The 13949-nt window shown below is 37.1% G+C and overlaps 1 protein-coding gene and 1 long non-coding RNA gene across 6 annotated transcripts in view; one reads left to right on the top strand and one right to left on the bottom strand.

The window, feature by feature from the left end:
- Positions 1-7058: 7058 nt before the first annotated feature.
- On the top strand, positions 7059-13419 carry kazald2 (Kazal-type serine peptidase inhibitor domain 2). The gene is made up of 4 exons (XM_056769337.1): positions 7059-9708; positions 11002-11162; positions 11684-11831; positions 13295-13419. The coding sequence occupies exons 1-4, from the start codon at positions 9243-9245 to the stop codon at positions 13417-13419; spliced, it is 900 nt and encodes a 299-aa protein (XP_056625315.1). The 5' UTR covers positions 7059-9242.
- LOC130437773 (uncharacterized) overlaps positions 9778-13949 on the bottom strand; it is a 77158-nt gene continuing 72986 nt past the window's right edge. For all 5 annotated transcript variants that reach the window (XR_008909230.1, XR_008909231.1, XR_008909229.1 and 2 more), the window contains 3 exons: positions 12294-12744; positions 11716-11837; positions 9778-11133 (listed from right to left, as the gene is read on the bottom strand). This is a non-coding gene — a long non-coding RNA (uncharacterized LOC130437773). The remainder of the gene's footprint in view (positions 11134-11715; positions 11838-12293; positions 12745-13949) is intronic.

Raw genomic sequence — 13949 nt, 5'->3', positions numbered from 1 at the left:
GGTTTGTTCTGTCGGACACAGAGAACGATATTTGAAGGAATGTTAGCAATAGCAACTGACAGTTCTAGGATTACATTGACTACCATATAGTAGAAAAAATGACAATGGTAGTTAAAAGTACCCCGGAACTGTATGCTTTACTACATTCTTCAAAATATCTTATTCTGTGTTCAACAGAACTAAAACTATGCAATAATTGTCCCTTCCATGTCAGTCAATGGTGCTCCAGAAAAGGTCAGTTGCGAACATTCTTCCAAATATTTTTCTTTGTGTTCAACAGAACCAATGTTGGGTGTAACTACTTACTAAATAATTAGTTACTGTAATTTTATAACTTTTCCCTTGAAAATGTAAAGTAAGGAAAAACTATTTTTTTACTGTAATTTAATTACAGTAACTTCTTATGTAATTGAACTAAATACTGTGTAATATATTCAAAACGACATCAAAAGGATAAATCTAATTTGAACATGTATGCTTTAATGTATGCTCCTCACATATGTATGCTTTGGTCAGTTAGTAAGAACGATTTATTTACTATTATATATTATTATTTATTTACGAGTATTTACTATTTATTTGAATTATATAATCTGTTTCATATCTATCCTTGAATCACTTTTAATCACGGTTGATGTGGGATATAGAAAGTAATTAGTGATAACAATTAAATACTTTTTGTAGAGAGTAATTTGTACAGTTTTCTAATAACACTATTGAATATGTAATAAGTAACTTGTAATTAATTACTTTTTCAGAGTAATTTACAAAACAATGAACAGAACAACAACAATAAAGGTTTGGAACAACTTGAGGGTGAGTAAAGGATGACAGAATTTTCCCTTTTAGATGGAGTATCCCATTAAAGAACCATTTGCGAGCTCTTTTATAAATTCTGTAGCGGAAGAGTTGTTTTATTTATCATACGATTACAAATTTTGACATTTGATGTGGCGCTTGCTGTGTTGATAGTTGCCAGCAGTGCTCGAATTGAAGGGGGGCTGGGGGGGATCCGGCACTCCCCATAAGGCATTAGGGACCCCCATAAGAAGTAAAAAATAGACGTTGGGGGTCCCTCAGATATTTGTATTTGAGTAAAAATTATAATGAAAAATGTGATTAAATTCCTGCAATGGATATGGTATATTTTGTGAGTTAATTATTAACAATAATTTATGTTAAGTTTGTTGTCATGTCTTTTTGTTTATTTGAAACGCCCCGCCCGACATCTTAAGACCGCTTAGCGCAGGACAGTGAAATAAGCCTGTTCTTTTCTGTAAGCCTGTTTTTAATAAAAAGTATAAGGTAATGCGTATCATTGTCAAATATATGTTGTATAAATGGTATATTGCGAGACTAACCCCCACCAAAAAAAGTCTTATGAGGGGGACCCCCATAAGACTTGGCTCAATTCGAGCACTGGTTGCCAGGGTGTTGCTATGCAGTCACAAGGGCGTTGTCGATGATCGCTGTAGACCGAGTAACAAAGTTTAGTACTTTCCGTCAGGATTTCCCATCAATCCCACAGTAACCAAATGTTTTTGAGGACAATGTCCCTAATGATGATCAACCTTATTTGGCAGTATTTGTCATCAGGACGATAAGAGTGAGCAGCACGCCTCGAGTCTAATGAAACTCCACTCCATTAGCAGTGAATCGGACAGATTGCCTTCCCAGAGAAATGAATTGAGTTTTTTGTATTTGTGAGATCATTCTGCCTGCATTAACTGATCTTTATCCCATCTCTTCATCACCGGCAAATCAGGTTAGGCGGCCATGATTAGCTGGGGTGGCCTCCCTTTTTAAGCAGTAATTTGGTTTAGCGGCTTAGCTGATAGCGCCATTAGGACCAATAAAGGCCTTGCTTGGCTCGGGGAGTGAAACAGATTCTCTCGTAACAGATGGCAGATGCTGGTAAAGGGGTTTGATTTAGAGGGGGCGAAAGCAAAGTTTGTGTAACCGTAGAAGTTAAAGCGTCGAGCTCCGGCTGCGCGTCCTCGCGGTGTTTCGTGTTTTTGATTCGGATGCGTCAGTCTTTTGTGGAATAACTTGGTGGAATTTGGTGCGTTTGAATAGAGAAATAAATAGAGATGTATAGAAATGATTGGTATAGAAATCAAATAAAAATCGTAGAGTCTCCTTGGATTTTCTGATTCACAACGGTACACCTAAAAGGAATTTTAATTTGAGATTTGGAGACGGATTGCCAGTTTGACAGCATTTGACACATGTAAAGATACATTGTAGCCTCACCTGCAGTTGTATATTTTAAACAGAGGTGGCGACAGAGAGTTAAAGCTTTAAAGTCACCGTGTAATCAAGCAGGAAAATATCGAGGTGTTGCGGTGATTATTGTAAATAATTTAATCGCGCACACCATTATTTAAAAATTAATTCATTTGCACTTGTAATCTTTTATCAAAAACATTAAGCTTCCTGTTTGTACAAAGAGAGACATTCACTTTAAATCAAACACGCATCTAAAATCACATACGACAGACTCTGGTTACTTATAATAATAAAAGAAAGAGAGAAAATAAAAGATAAATAGATAAAACAACAGTGTTAAGCAAGCATAGTGTTTTTTGCTTGTCATTTGATAAGCTCTGATTGCTTTTCTAATTGCACAATTTTGTTAAATATTACAATAAACATTAAGTTCGTTTTGGAAATGAGAAAATGTTGGTTTGGATTCAGACCATTTCAATGTGAAATTTCCCCAGTAAAATTAACAATTGTGTAAGATATATTCCATCTTAATCCAATCCTTGGTCAAAAAAGTATAGTAGTATTATGTCCAGTCCCGTCAGCTGTAAAGCAATTTTTCATTTATTCATAATAAACCGTTCCATATCAACCCAAAACAATTTTGTGTGTATGCAATGGAAAAATAAATGAAAAAGGTTTATTTTTCAATACGTCAAAAGTAGTAGTCAATATTCTGTTTAAATCTTTCCAGCACATGTTTAGCTGGATTTATGCATTATTTTAAAGGACACTTCCCTCTACTTTATTATTATGAAAAAAATGTATCCAAGGATCACGTTAACCTCCTCTCTCAACAACAACTCGTCACCACATGACGTCAGCAACAAAAAAGAGGAAGGACTATGCTGACTGTCCAATGGCCAGGTATTTTAAGCCCTCGTCTGCAGGCCCAATTTACAACAACCCAATCCAAAAGGGCAAAACAGATATTTTGAAAAATGTTGGTAAAAACCATTGGTCACTATTGACTTCTCCAGACACAAAACCAAAGTAAGTTATTGGGGCCCAACGTGTTCCGGTTAACAACATTTAACAAAATAGGCTATCTTCTCTACAGATTTGAAATGAGGGTGTGTAACTATTCCTTTAAATAACCTTAGCATCTCTCGATTTATGCCTCATTTCCACCTGTTCGAAATCAATGAAAGAATGTCTAAACAACGTGAACAATAATCTTTTGTGCCTTTACCTAAAAACACTGACAACGCACACATCAATAAATTGAACTCAATTCCGGCCTTGATTTGAGTAATGACTGCACGCACAACATAATGTCAAGCTGTAGATCTTAACAGAGTCTATCGTAGAAAGCAGCAGAGAGCTTCTCATTAATGCAGGAACATCGCCGCCATTTCCCGCACAAAGCCGTCTCTGGAGAGAGACTTATGAGAGAGCACTCCACACGAATGAATGTACACGAAAGCGCTTCAATTATTCACATACAGCTTGGCACAGGGTGGGACTTTTGGGAAGCACAGCACACGGTGCCCATATCGCCGTACCTGTTGAACATCAAGACTATTAAAATGACAAAATTATGCACCTCCAGCGGTCAGTCTCAGCAATTATTGACAGGTAGGAGGAAGATTGTGGCGAGACCAAATCCATCAACTGGACCAATATTGCCTACTCAGATTGGCCATTTCGATGTCCTGGCATGCCAAATGTTGGAACCAAGGCTTATGGTGTGATGCTGAGGAAGATAAAGATACTTTAAAACAATTTGAAAGGAAACCAAGGGTGTGCTTGGCTGGAAATGCTTCCTGCGGTAAACCTGTGGTGGTTGGATCATGTTAATAACGCTGATGCCTGGTGAGATAACAGACGTGAAAGGTTACAAGGTATTTCATAATCGGAGAAATAATGGATAATGAGAGTGCCATAAATGTGAATTCGTAAAGTGGTGCCTTTACCTGACATGTTATGTTTATTGTGCTTTGTTGTTCTGCTAACTGGTTACTCTGCTCGTGTGAATTAAGAGACAATTTCAATATGTCAATACGTTTTTTTTAAATCCATTAAGATAAACCCAATACCTTCAACACAGCATGTGTACACAGCTCAACAAAACATCATGATGTGATTTCACAGCAGGTCATGCACTGAATGGCTTTATAATGCTTTCCCATTGAAACACACACACACGCACGAGCAGAAAAACTGCTGTGGTTTCATTTTATGCATTATTTGCATGGCGGATTAGTTTGACCCTCAAATTAGTCAAATAATTTAATGCATAAAGTAGTTAAGCTAACATATAGCGTCCACAGGCATGAAGTCATCTAGAGCAAAGGTTTTCAAATTGGGGTCCTGGAGACCCCCAGGTGCCTCCAGAAGGTTGTAAAAGGGTCCCCAGAAAATTTCATGGAAAAAAATCAAGCAAAAGTCTACTGAACATTATTACTGTTTAATTTCCAAATGTTTATCTGTTTTTGTTGTTTCCAGAGATTTTTCCCCCCTCTTCACCCAAAAATTAATAAATTAAAAATACATTTGAACTAAAATTTCTCCTCAATAGTCAACTAAACAACTTATCCTCATGACAACACATTTTTCAAAATGTTTAAATGTTTTTTGCACAAACAAAAATAGATGGATATGTATTTTTAAGGGAGTCCCTAGCAAAAAGTTCATCTTATTTGGGGGTCCTTGACATCATAAAGTTTGAAATCCCTCTATATTGAGTACTCCGGTATACATTTCAAATATTATAGTGGTATATATAGGACTTTTTGCAACAGATATAGGCTACAGGTCAAGACGTATTTTGAACCTTTAAAGAATTTATTTTCATTATATGTATTATTTAAATTTAATTTAAATAAATAAATATCAAAGTATGTGATATTTGAATATGCAGGACTGTGTGACTGGTTCCAATGTCTTAAAAATGAGTTGCATTAATTCATATTGATCATCATTTAAAGAACTACCACAACCACACACTTGATGTCTGTTACGCAAACCAATATGTCTCATCCCTTACCTGACACTATAAGACACTATATAAGACCATTTGGATTTACAAGCATTTGCTCCATATGTGACCTCCGCTGAGTGACATCATTGTTATCAAGGAATTGAATTTGTGAAGGCTCCAAGAAGACTGTGAGACTCTGTGTGTGTGTGTGGACATGAATGAAAGAGAGAGAGAGAGAGAGAGAGAGAAGAGAGAAGAGAGAGGAGAGAGGATATGACAATGAATCTTCATGAATCTGACATGCGTGTCCACTCGGAAATAAATCACGAGAACACAACACCCATTACAGTACAAAACAGACAACAAAAATTGACATGAATAAGAATGATTTACATATCAAGTTTCGCTTCCTTTTCATGGGTCTTTAATGACGATGAAAGGTTGTCCAAAGAATATTTGATAGGTACGATTTGCATTTATTCCAATAATGTTGACAAAGCTTGCTTCTAATGATTTTAAAGTCATATTACATACATTCTCATCCTTGTTTTGGTCACTTGTGCGTATGCTGATTTATAGTATTGTTTAAGTTGGATTCTTATTCAAATTTGAAGTGTATACGCAGCAGTTAATCTTACAAGTCAACGTTTGCCATAGTTATATTAAATATCGCCTTTGTCCTTCTGAAACCTCATATCTCCATATTTCTTGATTTTTATTTTGTGCTATAAATCATTATTATTAGTCACCCTTTATGCTTGTCACCGGGTTTTTAAAACATCTGTTGAATAAAAAGTATTAAAAGTGCTCATCAGCTTTGCTTATCATGACAGTATGCAATCATAAAAAAAGAGTGAATTTGGACATCCGAGGCATTTTAAAGGACAGCGACGGTGAAAACGTCCAGAAGATCGTCAGATTAAGTCCTGATAGAGGCAATCTTGTTTTTAAAACTTATTATACCTTCCAGGCTAGTATGAACTATAGTATAAACCAGCCAATATGTACATAGACAATAAATATGAATATAATGCACACACTTTTTGAATATTATGTTTCTAGGAATGGCAAGTTAAGTCTTTTCACTTTCTATCAGACGTACTTTTATACCCGCTTACTTGTCAAAAAGTTTGTGATCAGTGTTTATTAACTGAAAAGAACACAAAAGAAGATATTTTGATAAATTTCTCAATAGTTTTGTGTCCATACAGTGAAAGTCTGTTCAACAATAGCTTTTGTTGAAACTAGTAACTTTGTATTAGCAACTATTGTATTATTGCTCCTGTATGACATATCGCTTATTGCTCTCTGAAATCATTTGGATAAAAGCGTCTGCTAAATGACTAAAACATCTAAATGTAAGTCATTTGGGGTTAATACCAACATTCTTCAAAATATCTTAATTTGTGTTTTACTGAAGAATAAAAACATACAGGTTTTGCAATGGCATGGTAAATAAATGCTTATATATCTGCATTTTAGGCCCTACGCTCTCTATGAAAAAGCGAAACAGATGACGTGTTTATTCTCAGAGAGAGAAAATGAGAGGTCTTTTGTTGTCATCATGTCTACAAGAGTTTGCCCACAGCTGGTCTGCCTTCAAGCAACAATTTTATGACCATGCAATCTTCAGGATAAACGTGCACATCAACACAGTTCTTAAAGATGACATCACGCACCTTCCACACAAAACCTTTAATAAGAATTGTTCATGAGTAAATAATGACAATACATTACTGTCTGTTCCTTTCAAAACATCTGAATAAATCGCATGCCTTTGTGTTCTGGACAGACAGAGGCAGGAGCCGTAACCTTGTGAGAGTTTCTCTGAGAACACAATTAATTGGTGTGGGTCTGATTTTATCATGGCCGCTCAATCTGTGTTAGTTAATGGTACAAACTCACGGCACACTGCTGCCTCCCTGGTGCTGAATACAAACGGCCTGAAGCAATTAGCCCACTATAAGAGCCACTCATTAAGAGGAACGCAGTGAATGAGACGCGCTCGCCACAGCTAATCAATATTAATGATGGATTATTTACAATTAACAATAGCCCCTTAATGGCCGCCTAATTGTTTGTTTTGGCTTAACGTGGAGAGGTGAGAGCAGCGGATAAACTAAGGACATTAGTAAGATGCAGGAGCTCAATGGCTTCTCACTTTCATTCAGATAAACTCATTAGCAATAGAGAAGCGTTGTGGTTTTCATGCTGAGCTGCTACGATGTGCCTGAATGCAAAACCACGTAGAGAACTGAGACGTACGATCTTAGAACTGTGGGGTGGGTGTGGTCAAAACAAGAGGTCGTTGGTTCGAGAACCATGAGCTCTCACCATTGAATAACAAAGCCACATTTTGTTATCTGGACTATCACTGTTTTGAAATAGATTTAGATAAAAAACAGGATGAAACATTTGTTCTCAAATCCGGGACACAGATTTTACAACACAGGGCAAACAATGTCATTGTGCCCTAAAAGAAATTCTGTTAATCATAAACTTTTACTCAAAAGTCACTGACTGCAGCTGTTATGCGTCAGAGGAGAACTGGCACTCCTGAAACTAAGTTCACCCAAGTTTTTTTTCTCCATTTATTTTTAATTCTTAATGAAGAACAATTTGAACAGTATTCTACAAATAAGAGTACATAAACCTATACAAGTCAGGGGTATCAAAAAAGGGAAAAAAATAAACTTAATGGCATTTAACGTTAAAGCTTGTATTTATTAAATAGTTAGTTTTCCTTGCTTTGAAATTTTTACTTGTTAATTTTGTTTACAAATATCTTACCTTCAGTTTTAAACTTTATCGGGCAACCATTTATTCATCATTAAAATTTTGGTTCCTTTCCACCATTGCTGTGTTGGCTTCCTCACTGGGAGACTGCCGATATTATATGAACTTCTGATAATCCCATTAATAGGTTTTATTAGGATGGTACTCTCTTTTTTTTTAATCATCACACTAATTTTCCTCTTCTGTGTTTTCTATTTCATGTAAAGCTGCTTTTAAACAATGCAATACAACACTGTTATAAGTGATATATAAATTAAGTTGAATCCACAGCATTTGCTGAAATGGAAATGTGAACGTTTTGGTTTCTAAGCGTCTCTTGATGCCCCCTTAGCTCGCCACACAAGATTGGGGGTTCAACTACCTTGCAATCAATGCATTCAATGTATTTGACTTGAATTCTATGTATTCAATGTAAAAATGATTCTGCCAAATGTGCAATTGTCTTGATATTTTGTCTTCATTCTTCCTTGAATTTTCTTCCCCGATACTTAAGACTTTTTTATGTTTTTATGGATGAACACATAATGCCATCTGTCCATTATTACATCTACCTTATTTATACCAAATGGAAAAATTGCTTAATATAGCTGACATTTTACATTCCTCCATTTAATAAACTATAAAGCATTTTTTACTTAATGTGTTTTTAATTTCAATTGCATGACGCCAATAAAACCTTCTCTGGGTCTAGTTGAGTACTATGACGACCACTGTTATGATGTGCCATTGTTCCATGTTTCCATCCCAAATATGTGCGTGTTCACTGTATAGAAATATTGTAAATGCTATTGTACATTTTTAATAAAAAAACAGCCTTGAGGACATTTAGGTCTACAGATAATCATGCACTACCCACCCCCCTCCACCCCGTACACACACAAACAAATTGTGACCTGAGCATTCTGACTGGCTGTTGCTCATCTCCCAGCTCACACCTTTGGAAACTTTTGTTGGGCAAAAGGGGGAGGCACCCTGCAGTTTAAGAGGGGGTCACGGGAGTCAGACCTGTCTTGTGTTGTCTTTCTCACTCTCTCTCTCTCAGCTTGTTGCTCTTTTCTTTTCACGGTGAAGTTTGACTTTAGCAGAACAGATCGTTTTATCAGGGCAGCGCTGAAAATAACCTTCCAGGTACTTTTAAAACTGTAATTTGGGATTGTGAGGCCTCACGACCGGCAAAGACACTTCATGTGACTCAGGACATTTTCTGAAATTGTCTTTTTTGTTTGTGACCTTTTTTTACTAACTTTGGGCATTCACAATGATTTGTTTACTGGCGATGCTGGTCATGATGCTGGCTTCGGTATCCCAATCCTTCCGTCTGGGTCGTGTAGACTGGCAGAAGAGCGTTTTACCAGGGGAGGGATGTCCTAAAAAGTGTCACTCTGAAAGATGTCCAGATCTCAGGCAGATGCAGGGCTGTGCAGGGGGGCTGGTTCGAGATCAGTGTGGGTGCTGTTGGGAATGTGGAAATGAAGAGGGGCAACTGTGTGACCCGCAGCCCGGCTCCACGTTCTACGGGCGCTGTGGTGAAGGTCTGCGCTGCCGAACTTCAGGCAAAAACGCTGGTGGTGAGCCCCGCGCCGTCTGCGTGTGCAGCAAGCAGGAAGCACTTTGTGGATCAGACGGGAAGACGTACAACAACGTGTGTCAGTTTCGGGCAGCCAAACACAAGCAGGGCAAGGGGCAGATGTTGACGATGGTTCACCACGGACCCTGCAAGGCAAGTAAGTATTGTGGAAGATTGAATTCATACTCCCATAAACTTTGAATGAAAACATGAAGGTTATGATAACACGGAGGTCATGATTTCTCCAAAAATAAAAAAAGCACAAAATTGTATATATTGTTTTATCATTATTTATCCTGTCATTCTTTTTTCTGGTATCTTACATGTTTTTTACGATATTTATTACATTTCTGCTTTTCAGAAATGCAAATTTGTTTATTATTATTAATATTAAGACTATGAAACAATCTCATCTTGCAGCTCCATACAAAGCACTTTAGTGTTTTTTACATATTCAATGTAAAAAAGTTTGAGAGGTTTCTTCAAATAAATTTTGGGTAACACTTTCCTTGAAGCATGTATGTATACTGCACTTTAAAGGGTTATTAAGGGTAAAATGCATTATAATTCTTCCTAATGTGTGTTGTAATGCATTATGTGTAATTGTAAATAATTATAACCAATTTAAAATGTGTAGTGTAATAATGAATTGATAAGTGTTATAATAACAATTATTTATAAGACATTACGATGCATTAAAAGTACTTTTATAATGCATTATACGAACATTCTTCAAGGAAAGTGTTACCAAATTTTGTTTAAATTATCTTGATTATTTACGAATATAAAAAAATGATTTTGGGGTGAGATATGACCCTAATCCAGTTCCACAAATGTGCATTTTTTTGGAAAAGTATTACAGTAATAACATTAAACTTCTACAAGGCAAACAAGCTCAAACATGTTTAGAATTGTATTAGATGTGTTTTCTTTGTTGCTGTATAAATTTGTTTACTCAGATACCTCATTTAAAGTAATGGCCACTCACATCATGCTGGTAAGAATGCCTCTGCTATTGTAAATGTATATATGAATGTAAATGTCCTCTCGAGAGAACGCATTGTTATGGATAGAGTCTGAGTGCTAACATAATCACCTCATTTAAAAGTGTTTGTCATGTAAAGGCCCAAATGAATCTATTTGTTCAGCTGTAAGGATGAAAAGTGAGCCGTTAAATGCGTATTTATCTCACTGCCGTGTTTGAGATTAGCAGCTTGTAAATACGTGTTTGATATCACACCATCGGACAATTAACCAAGTTAACCAAACAAACTAAACAAATGGTAACGTGTCATATACAGGAGTCGGTGTGAAAGAATAACAGAGATTTGGTTTGCCATAAAATACAGATGACCTTAAATCCATTAGTTTACCACAATTCTATTTGAATTAAAATTCTAATAATAAGTTTTAATTCTCAATATTGGATTTTCATCTGCTAACTCCACAGAGCCGGTCATCACTCTCGCTCCCCGTGACATCGTCACACCAAGGGGAAGTGACGTCATCTTTTCCTGCGAGGTTTCGTCGTATCCATTGGCGTCCATTCAGTGGAGGAAAGAGGGGGATGTTGTTTCCTTTCCTGCGGATGATTCGAGCATGGCTGTTCAGGTATGTGTACATGTACAGGAAAGCAAACAAACCAAATCCCTTTTCCTTTAGATGACTACAAAACAATACGTAGACTTGAAAGAGGAAGACACACAAAAATCTAAAGACAAGAATATTAAAGGGTGGACTCGTCTGACTTGGTTTAGTTAATATATCAACCTTCAATAAATGTAAAATCATATTACATATACGTTTTTCAGATGCTTTTTTCTAGAGCGACTTTTAAATCAAGAACATCACAAAGAATCTTAAAAATATCTTGGAAAAAAGTTACAGCATCTGTAATGTTAGTGTTAGACGAAGATGAAATAAAAACACATTTGTTCATATTTTTATGCTTGTGGTCTAACTAAGTGCACACAGAAGATCTGCTTTTAGTTTTCTTCGAGTGGTTATTTCCTAACGCATTGTTCTATGTGAAGTTGAAAACACATATTTACACGCCCACAAATGACCTCTCTCAGTTTGACATTAAAGACACGTTCTGTGTGATGTGTAACGGTGTTTGTGTGTAATTACAGGCTCGCGGCCGCCCGCGGCGGTTTGAACTGACCGGCTGGCTCCAGATTCAAGCAGTCGGTCCGAGTGATGCAGGTGTGTACACGTGTACCGCCAGGAACGCCTTCGGAGAGGTTTCTGCCTCCGCCAGATTACAGGTTACACACGGAGGTATGTCTGAGAACACGGTTACAGACACAACACAGAAACACAGGGTCAGAGGTCGACGCGCTGAACAAACACAACTGGGCAGGATGCTCTCACACACAAATCACAAAGATTGACACACACCCAGACATGTTTGAATAAACATTAAACCTAAAATATCAAAACAAATAAAGATGTCTTTTACATTTAGTAAGAATCACCGTGGATAGTTTAAGCAAATAATAAAGAACCCTCATTTGTGTTTTCTTAGATTTCATGTTTGTCGATTTTCTGTGATTAGGAACTTTACAATGAAAGTGTTTTCGGGCAGTCTATCTAATGCAACGCAAACAACAACCATTAATTTCCCCGAATTCTTATTTTGACATTGAAAAATGTCCATCCACACTGCAGAGAGAAGTCCGTCAGGATATTCGTGTTCTCTCTGCGGTCTGTGGAGTGGTCAAAAAAGACATGCAAACGTACCAACAGTGGAAGCTGATCGATTCCTATACCCGACTATCAGCGCTTATCATCTCCTCATCGGCAAAGGTGAACTTGGCCTTCCGAGAATCGGACGGAGCTGAGGATAACCGTACACCAGTCGGGGGCTTTCTCCGGCAGGAGCGTGAAAGCTGGTGATGACAGGAGGTCGAGAGGGCCCGAGATGGGGGGGAGATTTGGAGGGGAAAGAGAGAGGGGGTGGACGAGTGTGTGTATTATGTGGCAGGTCTTTGCTGTGACTGTCTGGATGCTATCTTTTACTCTGGGGGGTCTGCGTCTTTAGACGGACCCTTATCTGCTGCACCAGCACTTCCCCCCGAGCACCCGTTTCCCGGAACGCTGCTATGAACTCTGGGATAGGTGGCAGTGAAAGGTGACTCTGAACACAGGACAGACCCTTTCTTAAGGCTAATTATTAGAATGCTGAAGGACACTGTAGAGAAACAGAAAAAAGGATAATTAGTGTTTGTGTGCCAGGTGGCTTTCCATAAGTGAAAAACAGAAAATTAAAGCAAAAATAAGGTTTTACATCAACATTAGTTAAGGCATTAGGTATCGACAACTAACAATGAAATGTTTATTTTGAAAAAAGAAACTTAAACTAAAAGTTTAGTATTGTAAAGTTTCAAAATTCAAAAAATTGCAACAAAATAGAATGAAATCAGAGTGCTGGTCTTATTTATAACTTTATAACTCTCTTATTTATAAAATAAATATATATATATATTTTAAAGAAGGTTAAACATGCAAACCAACTCCAAAAACATTCATTATGGCCAAAACATTTTTAAAAGCATATACTTCCAATATAAAAGCTTATAAATAAAAAAAATTCAAATCAAAGGCTGAACATGCAAACAACACCAAAAAACATAAAAAAAACCTTAAACAACATTCGCTATTGTCTTTACCATAACACCTTTAAAGCATATATTTATAATACATCTCTAAAGTTGATGTCAATCTCTCTTCATGTGTTTCAGGGTCTCATCTGAGCAAAGATCTCCGACCGATTGAAAACGGAGAATACAGAATAACGGACGAAGAAGAGGTGATCGAAGATGACGAAGATTACGAGGGCCGGCCCAGCGGCCATATGTATTTGTGAGATCCAGAGATTACAAAGATTATAGCATTTAAACAGATTTTTTCTATTTTTGTGAACTCGCCGTAAACTGTGTCCTCTTAAACTATATTTCTCGCCCTCGACTAAGGGCGATTATGTGTGTGGGTATTGTATATAAATCCAAATAACTTCTATTCCCTCCAGAGAATTGTACTTATAATAGAGCTTAATTAAAAAGTTGATTTACACATTACACATGGAGTCCTGAGTTCTTCTAAACGTATCTTAAAACTGGGAATTTTAGCTCTTCGTCTTAACGTTTATAGGGTAAAGTGCTATTACGTGAACCGTGTGCATATATGTAAACGCGTGAGTCAAAACCAGCCCATGGATGCGGTCACGGCATACATTATTGAACCCTGAACCCACTCCCTCCTGCTGAATAAAATATCAGCGCCTCGAAGACGCTGGGCAGCAAAAAAAGCACCCAGGTTAAGTTGTTTGAAAGCTCTGGTATTAAGAGGCGTTTTACACTTAAGAAGTTGGTTTCCCTGGGTTTTCTCTTCCCTCCC

Source organism: Triplophysa dalaica, chromosome 16 (assembly GCF_015846415.1).
Source record: "Triplophysa dalaica isolate WHDGS20190420 chromosome 16, ASM1584641v1, whole genome shotgun sequence".
Classification (NCBI taxonomy): Eukaryota; Metazoa; Chordata; class Actinopteri; order Cypriniformes; family Nemacheilidae; genus Triplophysa; species Triplophysa dalaica.
The sequence above is the reverse complement of the archived record's forward strand: the minus strand, read 5'-3'. Positions and strand labels throughout refer to the sequence as shown.